General features: G+C 50.2%; 1 protein-coding gene and 1 long non-coding RNA gene across 3 annotated transcripts in view; one reads left to right on the top strand and one right to left on the bottom strand.

Moving 5' to 3' along the window:
• The window catches only part of LOC140218933 (uncharacterized), a 263727-nt gene extending 243934 nt beyond the window's left edge, over positions 1–19793 (bottom strand). For both annotated transcript variants that reach the window (XR_011895089.1, XR_011895090.1), the window contains exon 1: positions 19149–19793. This is a non-coding gene — a long non-coding RNA (uncharacterized lncRNA). The remainder of the gene's footprint in view (positions 1–19148) is intronic.
• Positions 564–24514, top strand: LOC126521234 (superoxide dismutase [Cu-Zn]-like). The gene is made up of 5 exons (XM_050169881.3): positions 564–1003; positions 19856–19952; positions 21166–21235; positions 22645–22762; positions 24230–24514. Exons 1-5 carry the CDS (start codon positions 854–856, stop codon positions 24416–24418), a joined length of 624 nt encoding a protein of 207 aa, XP_050025838.1. The 5' UTR covers positions 564–853; the 3' UTR covers positions 24419–24514.

Below are 24514 nucleotides of genomic sequence, written 5' to 3'. Positions count from 1 at the left end.
AATTTACACCCCTTGCTAATTTCCAAAATCCATCCAATTCTTCTCCAATTTTCCAGAGGCGGTAGGTGCCAAGTGCTCTAAAATCATTATCATCATCATCAAAGGAAAAGCAAAATGCGCAACAGCGGTGGCAGAAAAAAGCTACACAGCTGCACCTTTTACATATTATTATTATTATTATTATTATTATTAACATTATTATTATTATTATTATTATTATTATTATTATTATTATTATTATTATTATTAAATAGCAACGGTTGTTACTTCGATTTCGTTTCAGATTGGGAGATAAAGCTTGCCAAGGACCGCCGTGAAATGCATCAACGTTGTACATGTAGATCCTTGTGCCTCCTGCTCCTCCGGCCAAAGTAACTATAACAAAACAAAGCAAGCGAAGCCCCACGCGGAAGACGAAGCGAAAAATGCAAACGCGAAGGAGGAGGTTGTTCTGAAACGGAGGAGGGGTGCGTGCCCTTTCCTCCCCGCTTCGCCCAATATGACGCTCCCCAATGAGAAAGAGAGGGCGCGGGTGAGGCTTTAAATATGGCCGCGTCCCCGAAAGGCAACGGAGAAAGGAGGCCGGCGCTACGGAACGACGACGACACTAGTGCCGCGGTGGTCGCGACGGCGGTGGTGGCGGCGGGGTCGGCGCGACGCGACGACTTGGCGGCGTGACAGCTAGACAGCGTCGGCGGTCCGTGGTGAAAATCGCGGCGGGCGTTTTCGGGTCGCCCGAAAGCGTTTGCCCCTGCTACGACAACAGCAGCAAGGGTAACGACGCGGAGGTGGGCGTGACCTGCGGTGTTTGTTGCGCGGTGTTGGGGTCGAAAGGAGGAGCAAAACAAACGACATGCACTCCGGAGTCGCATGTCGGTGGCTGGCCTGGTCGCTGCTGCTGCTAATGTTACTGTGTGTGTTGCCTGTCGCGCGGACCGTGGAGCGCCGTGCTGTGTGCTACGCGCCGGGCTCTGTCTTCATGCAGCTGTTCTTCGTACAGGAGGTAAGCGCCACGCCAGCAAAATTTCATCTTTGGCATGGATTCCATTAATAACGGGATGCGGGTACAAAGCGAGGGCTGTCTGTGTTGAAGCCAATTTCTGCTATTTGAAAATGCTGGGTAGTGTAACCGCGGCATTTGTGGGCGTGATGCCGAACGAGAAATTGTAGAACGCATAGCCATTGTGGTTTCGAGCAAGCGTCGAAACGAATAAGGTCGCCTATGTAGCCGCGCGACTTAAAACGTAACTGTTCATGCTGCACAATTTCTCTCGCCCGTCAGCACATCTGAAAAGGCTCGTGTTCCTGCGAGTGAAGTCATCCAACATGTGCTTTACACAGCGAAAATAGCTGAGACGTTACTGCTTACATAACTAGGCCAACTTGCCGCCGCGGACGGCCAGCCATTTCTTGTGACGGAATGGTACGGTATCCAGACGGGTTGTTTACCTCAGAGCGGTGCCTGTCACCCGGAACACCTCGTCGCACTGCTTAGCATTGACGCCCCCCTCTCCCTTGATTACCTTTCTTGCGTTATACATTCAAGTGCTCTCGGCGATCACCACTGGTTATCGCAGCACAAATGTGTGCCCTTCGTTTGGCGCTGTAATGCTACTAGGCTCGTAGGCTACTAATGCCCGTAGGCTCGCGCAAATTGGTAGCGACTGTTCGATTAAATGCATCGTCATCGTGCAGTAGCTCGCGCACCCGCTTCGCTTTCGTACACCGCGTCGGCTATGGTAGACGGCGCGCGCAAGGTCATTTGTTCTCACCTCTCGGGGCTGCCCAAAGCTCTTAACTATGCGCCATTGTTTTATGTAGTGTGCAATGAGCCTGAAATCCTCTGCCCGTAGCATCGCGATGTGCCTCCCAGCACGCGGATGGCAAGTGGCTGTTCTTGCCAGGAAAGAGCCTCTAAGTTGAAACGACCTAAATTATCCTAGTTCCCAAATTTACAACTTTGGTATGAATATTATATTTCACGTATTTTTATTACCGCGGTCAGTTTCTGTGCCAAAAGTCGCAAAATGCATCTGTGGCTTTGCATTCGCTTGGATGAATATTAAGAAAACACGCGCTTGAACTCTTTGTGCCACAGATTTTCGCGAACTGATCTTCACTGCAATTCAGTATTACGTTCGTCTATTGACGATAACTCTCGAGAAAGCCCAGCTTCTAGCTTTCATGTCGCTCCATAATGTCCGTATTTCGTTTTTCCAATCATAATCGTCATAACGTAATAAATTGTGCTCGTACTAGCCTTGATAGCGTCATTGTCAAATTTATATCCATTCAGGATCGGTTAGTTTTCGCATGCATCTGCATTTCTGTGTTCAGCACAGTACCACTACTCTGCATCTTCGGCGCGCTGGTTCATTAGGAAGTGCGGCGAGCGACGCATGTGGACGTTCATCGACCACTGCAATGGCTTTGGCGCGTGTTCAAGACTGTGTGAAGCGTCAATTGCGCTTTGGTGTCTCGTCTGGAGCGCTGCTCGGCGCTTGCTCCGCGTCACCACGTCGCACAGCTTCGAAACGCTCACCCGCATGACGCATCTTCCGATATCACGGTAGGCGAGTTTCACCATTAGTGATCTCCTTCGGCACACTAAACACTTGTTCGCCACTGAGAATGCGGTCGTAAGCTGGACTTTCTGCGATGCCGTCCGCATTCCGGTAGTGGCAGTAATTGCAACCACCCGTTTGCCTAGTCTCGGCTTTTCAACACGAGTACGGAGCCCTTTGCGTCTCTGGTTTACCTGATGCAGCTTCGGCACGCGCCTGCATCGCAATCTAATCTTCGAATATTTGGGCTTCCCGTGTCTTCCGACCAGTGACCGCAGTCAAGTTTAAGCCACGCTTTGCCTTCTATTTTTCATAATTTGCCTTAGCCGACGTCCCTTAGGCTGGCAAGTGTTACTTGTAAAACATGACGTTATTTCATTAAACAAAAAAGTGACCACTGATTTGCTACTTCATGTCTGCGTATTCAGCCATTCCCGTTCTGACAAAACTTTCTTTTTTGTCCGTAGCTCAGATCCAGTGGAGTACTTGTGACACGTCGCTTCGCTTTATCTCAAATAGGGTAACACTGGTTGGGTGCTTGCGGTACACGCTTCATTTGAAATTGCAACCGGTGACTCGTGGCGCAAATTTCCGACAGATTAAATGTGTCGTTCCTTCATTTGAAATTCAAACGCTCCCGCCATCAGAGCATGTCACACGTGCCAGCTATTCTGCACGGCGATTTAGCACAACGCAGTTCATATTGCGATGTTAGCAAAGCTCGATATTATAAAATTTGCATAATCGCTATGCTGGAGAGGTCGCAAGCAGTCTCAATTGCTATTACTTTGCGTTGTGACGAGCGAATCGTACTGTGCCGCATTCTCGATAAATGCGAGTATGATTCGACACAAAGCTGAGGTTTGAACCTTAATTCGAAGATGTGGTTCAGCGTTAGATTTCCGTGGCACCACTAGATTTTCTGCTTCCCTGCGTAGTTAATCCTGTTTATTTCGGCAAGAAACAGCGCCCACATTTTTTTCCTCTGCATATTCCTGTCACTGTGTTTCCTCTGCATATTCCTGTCACTGTGTTGTCTTTGTAATGACACGCGAAGTACTACGCAGCCGTGTATCCTACTGTCTATAACCGTCGATTGAATGCACTGAACGTCGGGGCATTGCGGTGGGGCTCTGCGGTGTTTTGCGCATTGTAAGAAACACTCGACGCGTATCGTTCAAGGCCGCATTTCTAAATACTTAAAACGCACTAAAGGGTATTTCCAGGTTAAGTGTAATTTAATGCAGCTTACTTTTGCTCGTCGTCTCTTATCAAGCCTATACGTCACCTCACTCACGCTAGTCGGATTTAGAAAAGTTTCGTGATAAAAATTCTCGCAGGTTAATTGCCAGTTAGTGTCCATATACTGCGCTCTTTAGGCACCAGGTGACATCCTTAGAGATAATTTGTCATCGCGAACCTATTGCACGAATCTCTGTGCGACTGTTTTCGACGCACTGAAAAACGCATATTCCGAATATCCACTTATTCATAGTTATCTGTGCCTAAGTATTGCCAAAATTTACCGCCACGCCTACATGAAATGCCGACATTCAGTTATGTGGTCCACTACTTTATATGGTCGACATTGTGGATTCCACACTGAATTGCTCTACATAAACGCTGTGGAACTAGCAATAAACATAACTAGGCGACAAATTGAGATGGCCGCTAATGGGCTTCGTTAACGAAGCCGCGTGACTTTTGGAAAATCAGTGTTGTCCGTCATTTATACCTAGCGATTGCAGAGTCAGATTTTTCTAGTTACAATGCATACTAATAAATGTGCTGGAAAGCCATCCCTTACGCTGCTGTGGTAGGTTTTCTGTTTTTAACACTAATTCCATGTATACAATTCCAGCGCCGCGTGACCACCTCGGCACGGTTCCCATATGTGCAGGACAAAGTACGCAGTGTCGGTGCAACCTTATCACTAGTCTTGCGACAGCTTCAAATGAAGAAAGCAAAGAATGTCCTCTACTCTAGTGCGCGCGCAGAATGCTGCTGTTCATTTTCTTACTTTTCAGAGTAAGTCCCGATTGCTTAACACGTGCACGATATGTGTGCGCGGCGTACACAGAGCGGACGTCGACCCTCTCGTTTAAGCACACAGTCCGCAGGTGTTGCGCATGTGTCCTACACGAGCAGTCCCCACAGTTTTTGCGCACCCGCTTTGAACGACCCCGGCTGCCTGTTTCTATGGCTACCGTAACGCTATATAACCTGTTTTCCCTGGTTCTCGCCGCAATCATGATAATCGCCTGCAGGCGTTCCGCCCTGGTGGCTGCGAGGCTCCGCATTAGCGCGCGCGCACACACGCGCACGCACACACACACACACGACAGATGTTTCCAAACGCAAAACAAAACTTATCAAAAAAAAAAAAAAAAAAACAGAAAACCACGCAGCGGTGCAATCAACGGACGCCTGCTTGAATATAGCTCGCGAAGGAACCCAAGAGTAAACGTGGTCTGCCGCGTATATTTATAGTTCCATGCAGTTTTTCCATCCATGTGCACCGTCGTCGCCGCTCGTCTGTATTAGCGCTTCGACTTTCTTCATCAGTGCGCTTCCATTAAACTTTGCTGGCAATTAACCTTCGATTACCGCTGACGTCGCCGCGCCTCATAGGCATTGCTTGTTGCGCTCTGAGTGGCCTGCGATGCCTCCTGGCAGCTGGTCATCATGTGGTTCCTCCTGACCCACTGCTTCCAGCGCATCTTTGACTAGCAACGGATCGAACCGTACATGCTTGCTGTGACGGACAGTTTATTTGTTCTTCGACCGATTGTCCACTTTGGTATATACAAATGCCCAGGCTAGGAAAGCATTAGGTTCTTGTCGGGCAGGTGGGCCGAAACACAGCCGCGACTTACTTCTAGGTTTACGGGTTCGCGTTTCCCGCATCGCGGAAACTGCTGTGCGCGAGTAACGCGATAAACTACTCTTGACATACTACGTTCTTCGTACTTCGATACTGCGCGATTGCTTTCTGTGGCGATAGCATGAATGCGGCTTTTCTTTGACCAAACAGCTAACCTCCGATTTCCCATTTCGATTTCCGTTGTTCGCACTCCGTGCCGAAAGAGATGAGTATCACCGTGTTACTTTCTTCGCGGCATTATTTCCACCGCATGATGTGCCAACGGAACACCGACGTCAGGATGACCTTACAACAGAGGTCGGCTGGCGTTTACAGCATCCAGATTACGTAGAAGTCACTGGTCCAGGACTTCATCCCCGTGGGCTGTGCAGTGAGCTCCACGCCCATTTCCACCGTGAGATGCTCCGGTGTGTTTTTTTTTTCTTTTTTTTTTTCTTTTTTCCGCAGCTTCGTGCAGAAACGCCTGAGCGTGTAAAAATATGGACCCTTTCGTACGCTCCTCGGCGCCGCCGTTCTTACGACCCCAGAAACCTTCGTCGCTTCCTTGTCGACTTTAGAAAGTGTTCCCTTGAAAATGAATACGCGCGTTTCGTGCCTCAAGCACCTGTATTTTCTGGAGTTGTACTTCGTAGAAAACTTCGATTACCTGGAACGCGAATTTGGCGGCCGCCGGCTACGTTCCGGATGGCAGGCTATCTTGCGGTATGCCGTTCTAGTCTTGCCCCGTATACAATTCAGGGATCTGTTCGAGCAGCAGGCCGGAAGCAGGCCGAGACGTTGAAAGGTTCTATCCTGCCAACAAACATTTCGTTATTGAAAAAGTTGCGCTTCCCCGAGCAGTCGTTTGTTTTTTAGCGATGCAACATTGAATCGAAAGCCTGCCGTTTCGAAATCTTCGCAATGCTGGAAAAAGTGAATGTGCGTCCGATTGCCTGCCCTCACAAAGTTTTCTGATAAATGTTTTCCCATTTGCTGGTGGGAAGCTCGGCATTTTCAAGATTTACGGAATATCCTGCCAGCGCACGTAAGATTGATTTAGTTTTTTTTTACTTCCCCTGTACTGGACTGAGTAATCAGCTGATGCACTGCGCTGCAGACCCATCCACGAATCAGTCAACGGCTGCTGGGCCGCGAAGATGCGTCGCGATCGTGCGCACTCATGGTGCCATACGGCTCCTTTAAGGTCGCTCTGATTGTTCGTGTTAAGTGTCACGAATCAGCCACGTGCTTTGTGTATAGAGAGGGGGTTCACTTCCCCCCTATGTCAGCGGGGCAACAGTTGCTGTGTTATATGGAGTCACAGGCACCGCACGGGGTTGGGTGACGCGTCGCGGCAGGCGCCAGGAGGGCGAGTGCAGATTCCGGGAAGTCTGTATTGTGCGCACGGTGTTGGCAGTCCGCCGACGGTCACACGAGTCCACACAGACCAGCCTTGAAAGGGACAGCTGTACACGGTATTGTGGGTCTGGCTCCCGAGTACCTGACTAATTATGGCGCGTTCACACTGAGGCATTCGGCGTCTGGAGCGGCGCCCAATTCGGCGGAACCCAGTTCGGCGGCGGCGAGATCCGCCGGAACAGCCCCTTCCGCGCCGATCGCTCCCGGACCGATTTTTGCGGCAGTTGCCGCCGGATTGCCTCGCCGCGAACCAATCGGAGCGCGTCTCAGAAATTCCAAAGATGGCGGCCAAGCCCAACGCTCTCGTCATATCGCAGTCTTCGAACGCGTCGCGACATCAGAAATGCTCATCCAATTGGAGCGTAACCGCCCCGTCCTTTTCGACAAGTACCACGCGAAGCACAAGGTATAAGCGACCTGACAAGGTGGCGTGACCAAGCTACGCGCGCCCTTGCAAAGCAGGACGAACCCAGCAATGCCGGTGGCGTCGTCTCTTCGGCGAATGCTTCTGCGCGTCACGCTTCGCCAGAAAGGTGCTCGCCAACAGGCCTAGCAGTACTGCCTCTTCTTGCTCAGGGTTCATCATTGCTTTTTCAAGCACTGGTGGAGACGCTAAAATTAACACACGAACTCGACGCGAACGGAGTCAACTGCGTAATTTCGAGCTGCGCGAACATCCGGGATATCCCGCGCTTGGTTGGAGGTTAGCACTTTGCACTTTATGGGGCAGATGGCGCTGTATCTCGTTCCGGCGGCGCGGTGCGCTAGCAATGTGAACGACGCGATTTTCGGCGGCAGGAGAATTCCATTCTCTGTAGACGCCGGATTCCTCAATGTGAACGGGCCATAACTGGAGGCGCCGCCGAGGTTAAGAAGGGCTTAGCAACTTTGACCCCGTGCCGCATGTACTGAGCAGGGACCTATTCTTTGACCCCGTGCCGCATGTACTGAGCAGGGACCTATTCTTCTACGCGTCCGGAACGCAATCGCCAGCCTTGTTGTTGGGTGCGACTGCCTGTGTGGTGTCGACGCCCCTGCTTCCGAGACATTTGCGGCCTAGAGACGCCCTTGGGATTCGAGGCGGCCTAGCGATAACTTGTTCGGGCCTGGCGTGTTTTGCTGAGCCCGTCACTAACTACGGAGAAATGAGAGGGCAACGGAGTTTTAGGGAAGAAGGAAAAGGGCTTTGTTTTCCAATGTTTATTTTTAAGAGTAAGCCCATCCCTGTGGGTTGTGGCTTAACAAACGGTTGACTCTGATTGGCAACTGAACCTGTGGGACGGGCCAACGGCCCTACCGCCTTTTTTCTTTGTATATTTGGACTATAAAAATCGGGACGACATGCTGTCCCTCAGACTTGGCTGAAATCAGGATTGCTGATAGATCAGTGAGCCTCCGTACTATGTACGTGAAAACGAGTCTGGGCTCTAACAGTCATTGAGACAGTCGAGGAGTGAGACTTTGTTTCTCAATTGTTCAAGTTTGTAATGCATTTGTTTTACGTGCCATGTATATAGAAAAGTTTACCTATGAATATTTCTTGTACATCTGATCTCATCGCTTCCTGCCTGCGTTTGATCAACAACTGCCGATCATCGTCCGGGAAGCTTCAAGTTCCAACGGTGAAGCGAGGACGGAGAACGAACGAAACTTTACTGCTCCTGTTGCGGTTACTAAAAGCGCCAACTTGTGCGCGCTGTGCACGTGAACGCCTCACTAGCGGCTTAATTCAGTGCTTCACGAACACTGAGGCAGGCACAAGCGGATTAGATGATTGCGCGCTGGAACACGGTAGAATATGGCATAGTTTCGGTGTCCGCGCGCACGACTGCACGACAGGGAACAAGCAGACAAAACTGAAGTACCTCTTGCTGCGGTCCGAAGTAAAACAAACACACGCAGACATTCGGTTTGTGTGTTCTATTCTTTCTCGAAACCTTAACTCGTCTGTCAATGCAATAATTACACAAATAACAGATGTTGTCTTGAATAACTCTCGAAGTTGCGAGTCACTCAAAGCGACGTGACAGCAAAGAGACGTGTACATAGGCGCACTAGCATACGTCATCTCTCCGGCTTGGAGCGCGGTGCGCCCGCGAGAAGTGCAAATGGCGTTCGGTTTGAAATGTCAGCTCTTTCCGCGACGTGTAGCGATGTAATACTTACCAGATACGTTCATTAACGCCCATTGTATGTACGGCGCTTGTCAGCTCAAGATGGCCATACCTGGTCAGGGGCCCTTTCACAATGCGGCAATAGGGCTCGTTCCTTCTACACCGCAGTCGTTTATATAGGCGCGCTGTTGTGAAATTCGCAATTTGGCCCGAAACATCGATTGCGCTATATCAAATTAGTAGACGGCTATGCGAAGTAAAGGAAGTCGAAGGATAGTTTTATCAGCCGTGTAGACTTGTAAACATTCGCTTACGAGCTAAGTTAACAAACATGCATGTGCGCACAAGTAAATATGAACACGCCTCAGTCGATGACCATGGCAACTCGATGTCAAAACCCTGGAGTGAGGAAGCGCAACAGCAACGAGCGAATTGACGTGCGTCCCGCTTCAACGCGAACTAAGCAGCGAGAACACGGCGCACACAAAGCTATCAGCACTCCGCGCACTCTCCCCCATCGCAGATGGCTCTTGAAGTATCGCACGCACGACCTCGCCGTACGCAGCCGCCGGAGTACAATAGCTTTAGGAGACGCAAGCGGTTTGCGTACGCAAGAATTAGGGCGACGGTACTGCGCATGCGCCGGCCCCTACGTCAGTGTCTGCGCATGCGCAGTACCGGCGCCCCTAGTTCTTGCTTGCGCAAGCAGCTTGCGTCCCCTATAGCCTAGCTCTCTAATACATCACCACCTGGTGCCTTGCGCGCGACGGAAGACTGCGCGCGCTTCCCCCCTCCACCTCCCGCTTTCCTCTCTTGCGCGCGCGAGATTGAGCCACCACCGTCGGCTCACCCTCGCAAGCTTTCAACTATATATAATATGCGTGTACTTATCTTTATTGGGCGACCACATTTCGCCGCCCTAACACATGTTATCGCGCAGCGCGGGACGCGCCTGCATGTATCGGAAGTTTCTGGAATGTTCTCGACGCTTCCATCCGCTTTCTGTGACCGAACCTTGTGTACTCTGATCGCATGTGTGCGCGACGCGAATCATGTAGAACTTTGCGGAAGGCACGCTTGTCCCAGCGATTACTCTGGAACATTCGACGACTGATGTATAAAAGCCGCTGATCAGATTTTCGACGATCGCTGACAGTGTTCGCCGCTATCGTTGTGCTACAAGTGTAGCCTGTTTTTGTGGGCACAGGTTCGCCCAATAAAAGTTTTGTCTTTCACAGTATTGCTACTGTGTTCTTCAACGTAACAGTCGACGTACGGTGTCATGTCTCGCGTGTTTTACTCTCCTTGCTATATATGCAGTTCCCAGCGTTACCGATTTCAACGAATCGGATCGTCCCGTTGCAGTCCCATAGTTTATCCGACGCACCTGCCGTAAACCTAGCTTCACTTTTCTACGTATACGGGCACTTAAGCGTCCGTATATGGTGATCTCTGCACGTAAACGCTCATCGCCTATCCTAAATTCCTGATCTGCTTTTACAATACTATGTCAGAGCGTCATCCACGACTCTGTTCTTCATTATTTACGTGCGTGCCTGTTTGCCTTGCACGCTCCTTTAGCATGGAGTGTCACCTGCCCCAGCTTCTCGATACATAGGCCGATACAGCATAGCTGTGTTCACTTGTAACATGTAAGCGGCGCATGTATACTGAGTTAAATTACCATAATGTGACTGCGCTGTCACATACAATGGTCGCTCGGTGTTCATCGGCATTGTCGCGTGTAAAGGACAAAGGAGCAGAAGCACTTTTTACATGTGCTAACACCTCTCCACCATTCCGATCGCAGCACGGCGCGTCTACGTTACCAGGGTGACAGCTCGTGCGTCGGCAGCTGTGAAACACCTATGCGAACCGAACTTCTAATGAACGCCATGTCGGTGCAGCTGAAGTCCTTCCACGATTATACACGCATGCTCTCGGAAATGCAGGAGGCATGAAAGGCTGCTGTACACGTCATCGTGACTACAAACTTAAACGTGTTCCCCATCTCAGCGTGGCTATATCACTGACATCGTTGCCTTTTTTTTTTTTTTTTTGTCTTCCCATATGCAGCATCCCGCTATGTTTATTCAAAATGCGTTCGAATCCGGCCAAGCTTGTGCTGAATTGGCCAAATGCCTGTTGAGAAATTTCACACGAGGCCCGCTGAAAGCAGCCTGCGAGTCCCCGAAATTATTTCCGCGATAGCAAAATGTGAACTAGGAATACTCCGAAATCTCTGCATGCACTTCGTAGCTGCAGCAATATTTCGCAATGTTGTCTACTGCACATTTCCCTGCGTCTTCACATTCACAGCTTTTACATTCCTGTACCGTTCTGTACAATTTCCTTTTTCCTGTCTCTCTAATGTCTCGTTATCGCACAACTCCGTCCACTTCTGCAGAAAGCTGACCACAATGTTAAGTGGCGCTTAGCCATCTTCCGCACACGTCTCGCCAGACGCTACCAAATTTATGTCAAGAACCCGCGCTTCAATCTCTCGCTGACAACATCGGCGCGTCCACCACTCTTTAACACTTGCTACCGGCGTCATATGCCCTCTTTAGCCTGTCCTTCATGCGCAAGACCATTTCACACGTACTAATCTAATGGCACACTCCACTTGTTCATATATACCACGCTACCACTCAGTTTGCAATGATGCCGAGACCTCTCCACACTGGAGCCAGCGAAAGCTCAACCGAGCCGAATGCTCAGCTGCTCCCGAGTAATAGGAGCAGCCAGGTGACCGCGATTCTGTCACCTCTCATTTAGAGCGCCTTCCAGCGCTCTGAATAAACCCGGCGAACGTATTTTGAGCGCTGTATTTCCACCAACCGAGTATGAGGCGCGCCACGAGACTGATCGAAAGCGACCTGTAGAATGTAATGCGTGCATAAAAAATTTTTAGTCTATTACGATACTCCCTAATGCGAATTTCTAGCGCAGCTGTTCAGGTGTTTTTATTTCGCAATATATTGTGGCAAAGAATTTCATTCTGAAGGACGTGGTACACTCGGCCGCGGCGCTGAGCCTCTGCTCGGGCAGCTCGTTTAGCAGCAGCGGCAGACGCAGCATTTCCACCGGTTGCGTCTCGTTCAGAAAGAACACGGGAACACGTGGTTAGCGCGGAGCTCATTCTTCAGCGGTGGCGGCGCCGCAATCGAAGTAGCACACGGGCATGCAGTGGGTCCAAAGCCCACACCAGCGCTTTGTACGTGCGCTGTCCGCATGCCTGGTCGTACCGGCACGCCGCTTTCCTCCTCACCGTTTTCGCCTCCTGCTTGTGCTGGACCTTACTCTCTGCTTTCCTCTTCGCGTCTTTCATGCCAACCACTGCGCTCCGCGGTCGCTTCCATCTTTCGCTGTGATCGTTCGCTCGGTTACGCCGACGCTCGCTGCGCTCTAAAATTCATCGATTACGATACTCCCTAATGCTAAATTTGAGCGCCACTCTATGCGTGTTTTCATTTCGCGATATTTTGGCTGGCGCGGACAATAAGTCTCGTGCGGCGCATTGCAAATGGAGCGAAGTGTGGTGCGACTACCTCACTAATCTGCAGATCGCGAGAACCCGCGCGTGGGGTACACGCGAGCGTGAGTCGCAGCTGCAGCGACCGCCAGACCTCCCAGACGATGCGCACTACTCTGGCGCCATCTCGTAGCCATCGTCGCCGCACTCGGCTTTTAGCAGCGAAGCTGTTCACCTGACGGACCTGTTAACGTTCGCAATGTGAACAAAAAGGTAACTAACGATAGTACGGCGCAGAAGAAAGGACTCGTGACTTCACCGCGCGCCGCACCTGCGCAGTGACGGCCAGTGTACCCGCACTGGCCGCCGTTGCTGCCGGCTGCATCTGCTGTCGTCCGCCCACAACACAACGGCGCCGGAGCTGTGGCGGCAAAACACGGGGATGTGTGCCGCGGTAGCCGCCGCGGTGTGTAAGAACCGGATTGTGCATTGCAGAGGTAGACCACTGCGACAGTTGCAACTCTAAGATAAATGGGCGAAATGTGAAGACCACCAGTGTGCGCCCGGCCGATGAACAAGCAGAGTACGAGTCATCGACAGCACAGGCAAGACTATAACCAGCGACAACGTGCCCGTGTGAAGGCGGAGAATGCGGCTAGTGAATTTGCCTCCAAAGAACGTCAACGAGAGCAGATGCGAGTCTAATCGTCCGCGTCGCGAGCAAGCTACCGGTGAAGCTTTCCACTCTGCGTCCAAACGGCAGAAGCGTGACTTTCCACCTCCTTCGAGTTTCACCTGGGCGAATTCCAAATTCAAAATATTTCCGGAGGCGGAGTTTGGTCTTAGTTGCTCGGAACAGCTTCGCTGGCTAATCCGCCACCATATGAATGGTTCAGCCCGAATTTTTTTTCCTTTTCACGCTTTCGCCATACCCTCCTCCTCGTTCGCTGTTATTTCGCTCTGTCAGGCCGCCGACGCTCGTCGCAAGAACGGGCGCCTAGGAGCTGCGCTGTAGGACATGCTTGTGCAGTCCTTATGCGGCGAGTATCTAGACCGGCGGGCCGTCTTGCGGAGCTGCGCATTTCGGCATTTCCGGACTGCCGTTAAGCACACTTGCACCCAACGTCTGCAGTGCAGCGAGAGGCGCATGAAAAGTTTGTGCCGCGTTGGCCAATTGTGATGCTACTTTCAGTTCGCCAGTGCTTACTTGCTCGGTGTGTCGGCAGTTCCTTTAGACGAAACTTTGACGATGGCTGACGTCCTGTTCCTTTTGGAGGCTGATCTCGCTCAGCCTCCGGCTTTGCTCCGGTATCCACACTCTAAGCCGTAAAGGAGGAACACGGAAGCAATCGCGGCTAGTAGTGCTCGTGATCAGCGGTTACGGTTAGAAGCGTAACTTCGAGTGATGCATGTATATTGCGTGCTTCGAGTGAATGATGCGTGCGAGTGATGCGATGTGTATATTTCATGAACAAAGTGTTTGGTCCTCACTTGCAGAGGTACTAACAGAGGCATGAACAGAAACATTTAGTCTCTCTATGCCCCGCCGTTAGTCCCTCAGTTTAGGCAGCATCTTCACTGCTGTTGATTATGATTTCAACTTCGGCATATGCTTATTACTTATTACTCACTGCTGGCCCCGTGGTTGCCTTCAGCTGTTGAACTCGAGGTTGCAGCTTCGATTCCTGGCCATTGATCCTGCAGCGCTTTCCATGTGGAGGTGGTATTCAACTATTTAGATGTATATACGATTGTGCACCATGTGCTCAAAGTTATTATGGCGGTCTTCGCTGCGCGTACCGAAAGTTGGTCGAGTTGGTAGGATTTCATTACGAAATTTCAGCGCGCCCACAACAAATGAGGACGTATGTGCTCTCCTTGCCTTCCGTTCTCGCGCTTGAATTTCGCAATATAGTCCCATTGTACAGTGACCTGTGGGCCTGGGGAGAGGTCGCCCTCCTAAAATATTGTCACGGGTATACAACCATTTACAAGATGTATTTACAAGGCATATATAAACATCAGCCGAGAATCCCGAGAGGCTGTTGCCACTTCGTCGTCTTCACCATCGACGACCTTGTCCTCTTTTCCAACCGTAACAATATTAACTTGACATCCCCCCCCCCCCCCCCGCACTTGTTGCGCTTCTTTGAAACTGACCGTATAAATGCAGGGGCACCCTTGCCAACTCCTCGAGGGGTTGCCACAACGTTTGTCTTGTGTTGTATAATGCCTTGTAGTGTGTGTGTGCAAGGATGTGCCTTGTATCGCTGTTACGTTCGCCCGGTCTTAAAGTGAAAAAAAAACGCGACTTTTCTTACGGGTTTTGTTGCCATCTTTCGGTATATACAGTAACTATATTTCCTGCATATTTGGTTACTGACCGTGCAATGGTTAGTAGGTTTAAGCTTATCCAGGTGGCGGGTAAAACCATTCGTCTGAGTGTAGCAACGGTTGGTCTCCTAGGGAACACTGCTGGGGCCGAACAGTTCCTCTTGTCGTTTATCCTTGAGGGATCATTGTTGTGGCAACACAGTTACCTCCCACAGGGACGAAATCCCCGACCCTTTTCAGTGTAATTTGGCTTAGAGTGCACGCTGAAATGTACACAATTTCTACACAGCGGGCTATGATGGGATATTACTTTATTGTTCCCGTTGTGGCGTAATGTACCATCGTGGGCAAAGGATACACCCCTCCCCCTCTTTTATTCACCTTGTCAGTTTTGCATGAGCGGACAAAAAGACGCGCGCAGTTTGCACTAGTAGTGCAACGCTCGAGTTAACCGCGGAGCTTGTGCTCACCTAGCTTTTACGTGGCTTGCTTATGTTGTTCGTAGGCTTGGGTAAGTCGTTTCTGGGTTTTGCGAGGTTATGGTCGGCTTGGCTAAGTTGTTTCTAGGTTTTGCGAAGTAATGCTAAGTTTTGCTAAGTTCCCTCGGCGGGCTTGACGCTGGAAATTTCCCAGCAGTCGCAGGTCGACGTCTTTCTCGGCGCCGTCCAGCGTTCAGGCGCTAACTCTCGCGTTCCCTGGATTAAAACTCGGGATCCTCGACTCGGCGTCGCCTCCTCTCTGCCGCAGCTTTGGCGCGGTGTTCCGGATCAACTCGGCATTGACGCATCGCTTCTCGCTTGACAGTACGGCGCACTTCCTGATAAGCCGCTTCTTCGGGCGGCCTGACTTTCTTCGGTCTTCCCATGGCAGCAGCACGTACGCACGGAGTAGAGGAGGCGAGAGGCGTGTCACCGCGCCACCTGTGCCGAGCTTGCTCGCCTGTGACGTCACGACTCTGCCCTACGCGCGTGGGTGGTGCTTAGGGGGTTACGTAAATGGGTGCTCACTCAGGTGGTTCCTAGGCAACGCGAGGCGGCGCACAGCTGGGCTGAGTTTTCTGGTAACGCTCCACGGCGGAACTAAAGCTTTAACAGCTCCGCTGTTAAAATGTTGTGTTTAATTTTAGGTAATCCCCAGTAGCGGTTTGAAAAGTCATGGGGAGGCTCAGGCTCTTGCACAAGGCAGTTTTATCGCATTCAGTATGATCTACAAGGCACGATCGCGTTGCCACTCGCTTACGCGTTGTAGCGCATGCTGAGTGCGATAGTACATATAGCCGCGAGCAAAAGCTGAAATATCGGATAAAGACCTGAAAAGATTTCTTCCGAGCCTAGGCATCCACAATGAAATCAAACGGCACATCCCACGTGTGCATGTTCGACACATGCAATGCACTGTCACAATTCCTCATTGGACGGCTGTACTACAACCAATTGTTAATGCCGTGGTCTAAACTTTTGCTTCTGTGGGTACATCTGCTGAACTTTTTTCTTAACCGAGGAATTAACTGCATCGTGAGCCAAATGTTTATGATGTGGCTGAGCATGGTTCCGGAACTATGCAACGTCTAGAACACTTAATCATCAAATATGCTACCCAGCGTACTCTACCTCTTGCGAACGCATCTTACTTTATTAAATGTAAAGCAATATCTCATTTTTCGAACGTCATGTCACATTGTAATACCGAATACACGACCTCTGTTATGTCTACTCGTCCGCGCTCTGCTGTTCCGAACCGAGGTTTCTAACAGCCGTTGCCGTCTTCCTATCTCATTGCGTGCTCATCTCCTTGTTCCTCCGTGACATTTATTTAGCCACACTGCATCATCTGATAGATACGTTCGAGCGCCGTAGTGCTCGACGCATATCTCTCCACGCGCCTACAGCCTCGCTCGGACTACGCGGCGTGCCGAGTTTAACTTGGACGCATTCGGCTTTCCGCCTTTGCTCCATGCAGGCGATGTCGTAAGCAAATCTGTTTTCACTGGCATATTCGCGGCTTTCGTCCCACGTGCAGGAATCTTTGTCGAGGCCGAATATCCGCCGCCTTGCCAACCAGGGTACGCCGCCGGTGAATGCATGCGCGTCCTGTGAGAGTTTCCGTTGCCTCTTTTGCTACCTTCCTCCCAGTTCACCGGGACGGAGCCAGCTATAGCGAGCAAAGGTCGACGGACGGCTGCGCAGCATCCGGGGGCAGCCGGACGCGCGCGCCTTCCGGACCGACCGCACGTTTTTGGTTTCTTACGGGCTTACTATTTGTTCCGTAAACATCGCCTTTTCTTAATTCGCGCAAATAATGTTAGACACTTACGACTACGTGTGGTCTGTGCGTCTTTGCATGGTTCGGGCGATGTCTTAAATATCGCCGTAAACATTTACGTTTAACAGGAATACTGCACGTCATTTCGCTTCGTTCACTAAGCTTCTACAATTGCGTTTTCACCTTGACCGAGAGCAGTTCGAGCAAAACCGAGCGTTTCATTACGAGAGCAAAAATCTGCACGTTCGCCGTTCTTGAAGGCGATGGAATGAAACTTCCTTTCGAGTTCCAAAGACAAGCACCACGTGAGGAGGGGGAAAATGTAATACAGGCACAACGGAGTTTCACAATAACTCACTGCTTTTGGATCACAGCAGCAAAGGATTGAAGATGACTAATACAGGTGCAGTCTTTCATTTTCACCCGTCGTCGTTCACCTCTCCTTCCTCAATCAATATTCATATTGTCCATGCCCAAATCATGCTTCGCACTCGGCCTTCTCGAATTGGCCAAATTTTCAGTTTCCTTCTTTTCATCCGCGTTAATTCTACACAGCTTTAGACTTCCACACCCCTCGAGTTCCACATGTGTGTTCTTAATCCAGCGCCACCAGCTATATATGCAGTTAGCCCACACCGCGAGATTCTATCCAAACGCCACGTAGGAAAGCATTGTGCCAATAGGCAAGCCACTGTGCCTTACTGTCCTGCGCGTACTTGCTTTCGCTCAATTAGCGCAACGTTCAGCCCACCACCCGAGTCTGCCCATTTATGACATTGCGATTTTTCACCACGCCTCCGCTCAGTCTACCCCACCCCAGCACTGATCCTCGGCTGCAGCAGCAAAGCTCTCCTTTCACTACTATTCCTGCGCACTCTAGAACCGGAACTTTCGTCCACCAGTTCCCCGGAATCGGCACCAGCTGCTGCTTGTTGCCTCACTCTTCTTTCCGCCACCTTATTCTTTGTGCTTCAAAAAGATGGTGTCTTCTTTCAACTCCTTAGTCCCGCCGATGTGTCAAGAAAATCTCGTTAACCGAGAATAGAAACGCAGTGTTTGCTCAGCGTCCTTGATATACGTTTGTCAGCAGATTCGGTGCTATTTATTTCATAACTTCCAAAGGGAGAACGAGTAAAGGCACGTAACGCAAGTCGTACAGGGTCGGGATTGTGCAACGATTCTATATTACAATTCATTTCCTTTTTGCGCTTCGTCGGTGGCCAGAGCAGCGCTCCGCATACGTTTTTCACCATAGCTGCCCACCGTCCACGACCTGCCGATCCTGGTGATTTGAAATATCGGTCAAAAGGAATTCCTGGGTGCTCTGTCTACTAATATGGGACATCGACTATTGTTATTTCGCAATTTCCGTTCAACGGGTGTCTACGGGCTTTCACATTTTCCTCGGCACACCTATTTCCGTGGCGAGTAACGCGCTATAGTACCGGCACATGCCTTCGCAGGCTGACCCATTTGTCCACGAGCGTCCAATATTTCTTCGCGCACTTTCAACATGCCGTATGGCGTGTTCTGCGCAATATGTTGCGTATGCAGTCGCTATGGCGGTTTTCGTCTTTGCCGTTGACGACACTCGCTGCCTTACCCTGTACACTTCACACCGTTATCTCGTTGCTAAATTATTTCAACTGCGGGCAGTTTTATTGAACATATTTTAGAGCCAATGGTCCACATTCTAATTCCATTGTGCACTGCCTTGTTCCTCATCCTTCTATTTCTAAGTAACATCCCTAAAATCTCATCGACGGGGGTGAGCTGCTACTTCAGCGCATTTCAGCTCGGCCGTCACCCAGCATATGCCGCGGTACAGCTCACCTACACAGGCATATCTGCTATACATTAACACCCTGCTCCGAAGGTTTAGGAAGCGAAATTGGAGCTGCATATGGTTGTGCGAATTTGTGCGACACTTGGTGCATTGCCGCATTCACCACATCACGATACTCGTCTTCCACACAGCGAACCGAGATTAGCCCTCGCCGAGACTTTCTCGGCGTGCAGCTGACATGTGTGCGCCCTTTTCTAAAATGAAACCCTGCACAAATAGCTCATTTGCTGTAACATGCCCTGACGCTTTCTGTACTCCTTATTCCACTTACCTCCACTTCGGCGCTGATGTTCAACCGCCCGCTTGTTTCGCTACTTGAGACAGCCATTCCCAGTCACCACCATCAAAATGCTCGCAACGAAAAAAAAAAAAAAAAACGACCACTCCTTCACCAATTCATCCGTTAACGGCAGCCGCGCCGCACCTCACACTGTTCATTTGCAGGCGCGCTGCTATCGGCGATGAATAAACCTTAATCTAGCGATCTGGTATAAGCATTTATATATCAGCGCACGGTACCACGGATAGCGCGACGGGGTCACGCCACGTCGCGTGAGATGCTTCTCGACACTGGCCTCACGGGCGTGAACGTCGCACGCTAAGCCCGCGTGTACAGCAGCTTAGCGCTCGCTTGCTTACTTGCGACGGCGGAAGTTCAGACCGGCTTCATATCCTGTCCAAACTACAACTTCCTGCATTGGCTAAGAAAGTGTCGTGTGATGGGCCCTTCCCTGCGTTAGCTCATTTGCTCGGGTATTGTGCAAGGCGAACAAAAGGTGTTAATACAGGTGTTAAAGATGACTTCTTCAGAAGCTGGCAAACTTGCTGGCTCAGTAGTTCACGTGAAATGCAAAGGAATACCGTTAACAGTGTTCGGCACATCTGCAACGCTTGCACCGTCTGGGCTGCTTGACCCGTAAAGACGCTGTTCTCCTGTTTCAGCGAATGTGTCTAATGCTCAACTTTCCTTCCATACAGAGCGTTGAGCACTCTGTCTTGATCACGGGCGAGATAACCGGTCTCCAGCCAGGAGCCCACGGTCTTCACGTGCACGCCTACGGAGATCTTACCAACGGTGCGTTACACAATGTACTCGTTTCAATGCACCCCGTGACAGTGTGCGTGTGCGTGTGTAAATTTATTTGCTGGCGCAAACATTCCGAACGTTGCCCATGAGCAAAAAGAAGCCCAATTGTGCCAAATAGAAAACAGAGCTAACAGCGATGCTTGCTTTCGTTAACCAATTAAATGCCGCTCGGGCGTGAGCATAAAGCAGAGACCACACGTTCGCTTGCGGACACGCGCTAGCTCGCGCTCACTCACAGACGCCTCGGCAGGCGCCGCTTCGTACTTTGTTACTGACAGCGTTTCAAGATGCTTCGATATTTATAAACGTAATTGTTATATTTTTATAGCTATTAGATCAGTGCAAAAAGGAAGGAAGAACCACATTCTTTCACGATATACATCTGCTTCACTGAGAGTTGAACGCGCCGTAGCTGCGTAGCCAGGCGCTCCGCCGCGAGGCAACCCAAGCGCGCCATGAGCGCGCGATAAGAGAGGAGCTGTTCCCCGAGATCACGCCGCGTTTCGACGCGTACGAGCCATGCCGCACCGTGTGCGCATGCGTTGGCGCGTGAACGCGAGCTTGCGCGCGTCCGCAAGCGTACGTGTGATCTGGGCTTAAGACGTCGACTCTGTGCGCCGACAGGCTTTGGTTCTGAACTGTGCCACATGTACACAAGCATCTGATCGAAGCTAAATTCGTAGTTTGCTGTACGTGTGATCTCAACATAAGGATTATTTACATGTGAAAGATCGTGTGCAGTATTATTGCTCTTGCACGACATTCGTGGCAAGGCGCGTTTCCTTCTATTTACGGCATGCTTTTCGTTCCTCGTTCTGTCACCCAAACTTCACAGGTGGGTGTACCTCAGGCTGAGTGCTCATAGAGCTACTACAAAAGAATGTTGATTTCATACGCTGACCACAAGCGTAACAACGCTTATTTGTTCCGAAGTCCTAAAGGCCTCTTGAACTTTGATGCACTAAAATGTTCACATGATGTAGTTCATTGCTGACGAGGGAACGCGCATAACGCACGAACATAAACTCTTCGCTTCTTACGTCCGTGTTTCTGCACTGTTGCCTATATTGCCTGTTGCTATATTGCACTGTTGCCTGTTTCTGCACTGCTGCACGCTTGCTGTAGCCTTTGCCCGCAGCTTACTTTCTGTGGTGCAGCACATACGAAAATCCAGTTCCGTGATGATATACATTCCTTGCAGGCTGCAATTCCACCAAAGGCCACTTCAATCCCATGCACAAAGACCATGGTGCTCCAGAAGACCGCGAGCGGTAAGACTTCACTGCTGGGTATTGCAATTTTCATTCCCACAGCAGTGTTTGTAGATTGATTCAAGCAAGCTTACGCTACACTGGGCTCGCGCTTTCAGGCGTACTTACGTAAACCAACTTTGTCCCTCTAGATTGTGAAATGTTTGATAATGCAAAACTTTCGCAGCATTAGAAGGCCGAAGACTGAAGTGTCTGATACGGCATGGTTGCCACGGCATTGTGTTCCAACAATCTAATTACCGTATTTACAAGATTCTAACGCGCACCTTTCTTCTAAATAAAAGGTGCGTTCAAATTGGCGCACGCGTTACAGTCGCAACTAATTCTACTCAAACTAAACAATGAAACCGATTCTCAAAAAAAAAAAAAAAACTCCATGCAAGGTAGCTAGACACACTGCCATCGAAAGCGACGCTTGGAGACATCGCACGGTGGGTCAGTGGCACGTGGTCTGCCCTCCCGCAGACGACGGTTGCGCGAGCCTCCAGGAGTGTGGCATTTCTAGTCCCTTAAATCAAACTGAAGATCACTTTCTGGGGCCGGTAGACGGCGAAGATGTCGTCGGACTCGGTTAGCCGCTAGCTGCTAACATTCTGCTGTGTGCGTGTTTATGTCTATTTGTATATTCTGTAGTATTGTTTGAACACGGTACGCGTCGACTCGGCTTTCGTTCCTTGATGTTCGTGGTAGAATAACCAAGTTATTTTTCTTTTTTTATATTTGGGCGGTAATATAGCTGCGCGTTACAATCGGTGGCGCAGTAGAATCGTGCAAATGCGGTATTTAGAAATGCTCCTAAAGTCATTCAATCCTGAAGTCATTCAATCTGGCGGACATGCTACTTGAGGCACGGCGGCGAATTTACAGAAGTAACCTTCATGGCAAACACAGCCCTTCTGTATGCATGCTCATTTACTGCTAGTTGGTCGTGTATCCACTCCAAGTGATAGTTTCATTTTTATAGGTTCCACCATACCAATTCCACAATTTCGCAATAGATGTGCAAGGGAGTTTATTTGTTTATGCACGTGAACTACAAAAAAAGCCATTCCGCAGAACAAGGGCATTCTGTCCCAGTCGCGGCTGAAATTTTCTGTAGTGCTACAAGAGCGCGTACTTACCATCCTCTCGGAGCACTCCTTGGAGAAAACTGATTCGCTTGTACGTATACAAGCACATTGTACAGATTCTGTACACGACTTTTTCAATCAGTCGTGTCACTCCCTCTATGCTCATCGCAGTTGTTTTTTTTTTTTCGCCGAGCCCAAGTAGTCAGCCTTGCCTGCCCGCATCGTCACCAGCAGCATCGCTTCATTTACGAACTGGACACACGCAGCGCTTCTATGTCTCGCAGCGATAACACTTGTGTTCGCATGCTGCAACGCAGAAATTTGTTTCTTTCTGTCCAGACACGTCGGTGACCTGGGCAACATCAAGGCCGAGGCTGATGGCAAGGCCCGCGTGCACATCACTGACAGCATGATCTCCCTCGTTGGACACCACAACATACTCGGCCGCGCTATGGTGGTCAGTGTCTCGTACTTCACTCCTGCTCGGTTCTGCGAGTCCGCTAACATCACTATTTGTCCAGTTGCTAGGACATAAGCTTGGCGGTGAAACATTTTAACTGTCGGTATACTTTGTTTAGTCTTCTACATTTCAGGGAGCTGCAGTAAGCGACAAAGGGCTCGTTGCAATCGACGACCTCAACCACGAAGCAGCTAAAAGCTCATCTTAGCATTTACATAGCGGGTGCATAGCACGATAGCTAATTCGCATTCAGGATGCTATTTCAACATATCCTAGTTTCGAGAAAAGCGTGCAAAGCTCCAGCGCGGCCTACTGAAGTGATGTCGGTATATAGCTGAACGGCCCGCAGCCGGGCTCACTCTCACTACGCCGACCAGACATCGATTGCGGTCTGCCGACAGCGGCAGACCGAAATTTGTGTCGGGCCGGCCTAGTGCGAGTGAGCCTTTACAAGCGTACGCTTTACAGCTTCCGCTGTCGTCCAAGTTTTCTGTGAAAATTGTGATTTCGTAAATGTGATAACCACCTTCTGGACGTACACCTAGCAACCAAATTTCTCCTATACAGGAGAGGAATTTGGCTACATTTTGCAGTTTTTCTTGTAGCGCAAAAAGCACAAGGACGTAGAAGCGAAATCACACAGGCACTAACTCCTGACAATTTATTTCCTGGACGCACGCCACTTCTCTACCCTCGCTTTTAAGCACGTGTCCCCTGACATAGTTCGCCCTGCGGTTTCGGTCGCGATAATCTGAACTTTACGCTTATATGCAAACAAATGATTTGCACGCCCCAATCATCAAAAACGTTGCTATGGTTTCAATCAATCGCTCGCGTCGCAGTCTTTCATTGCCGTCTCAGCACTTCTTGCATAAAAAATTACACCCTCTGGGATGTATCTCGCCACACAATAATCGTCATCTGCCTTGATGCGTTTCCTTTGATGCGAGCCCGGTACTTTCCAGTAACGAACGGCATGCGCGTTATCAGCATGATAGCATTCCCGACAGGAAAGTAGCGGGCGCGGCGTTTTCAAGAAAGGAAACGCATCAAGGCAGATGATTATTATTCTGTGGCAGAAGGGGCAATCCAAAGGGTGTAACTTTGCCTAAGAGTGTATAAACCCTTTGGGCTGTATATTTGTCCCACAACGATAATCGTCATCTGCCTAGCTTGCGTTTCCTTTCTTTAAAACTCGGCGCTCGCTACTGTCCTGTCAAGAATGCTGCGTCACACTGACAACGCGCATGCCGTTCGTGACTGGGAAGTACCGGGCTCGCAGCGTTAAAGAAAGGAAACGCGGGCAAGACGCATGACGTTTATCGTCGTGGGACAAGATAAGCCCCAAAGGGTGTAAATGTTTCGAAGAGTGTAGTGGAAATATGCAGCCATTGCCTGCTCTACTTCACGTGCACGCCTGTCGTTCAAAAGCCAGACAAGCGTCCTGAACGCACTTCATCGCAGGTACACGCCAACCCCGACGACTTGGGAAAAGGCGGGACAAACGAGAGCAAGGCGTCTGGCAGCGCCGGTGCCCGCTTGGCATGCTGCGTCATCGGCTTCGTTTCCAGCTCGGGATGGACTAGGCCCGACTTGCGCCTTCTGTTCGCCGCGCTTGCCTTTGTCAGCAGCCTCTTCAGGCACGGCGTATGAATCCACGGGTTATGCGTTGTCTTTCATGTATCTGTACATAGCCTTTTTTTTTTTTTGTTTACGGCTTGTTAAATAAAGTTGATTTAGCTACTTGTA

Source organism: Dermacentor andersoni, chromosome 6 (assembly GCF_023375885.2).
Source record: "Dermacentor andersoni chromosome 6, qqDerAnde1_hic_scaffold, whole genome shotgun sequence".
In the NCBI taxonomy this organism is placed as follows: Eukaryota; Metazoa; Arthropoda; class Arachnida; order Ixodida; family Ixodidae; genus Dermacentor; species Dermacentor andersoni.
Note: the sequence above shows the minus strand (reverse complement) of the source record. Positions and strands in the feature narration are given on the sequence as shown.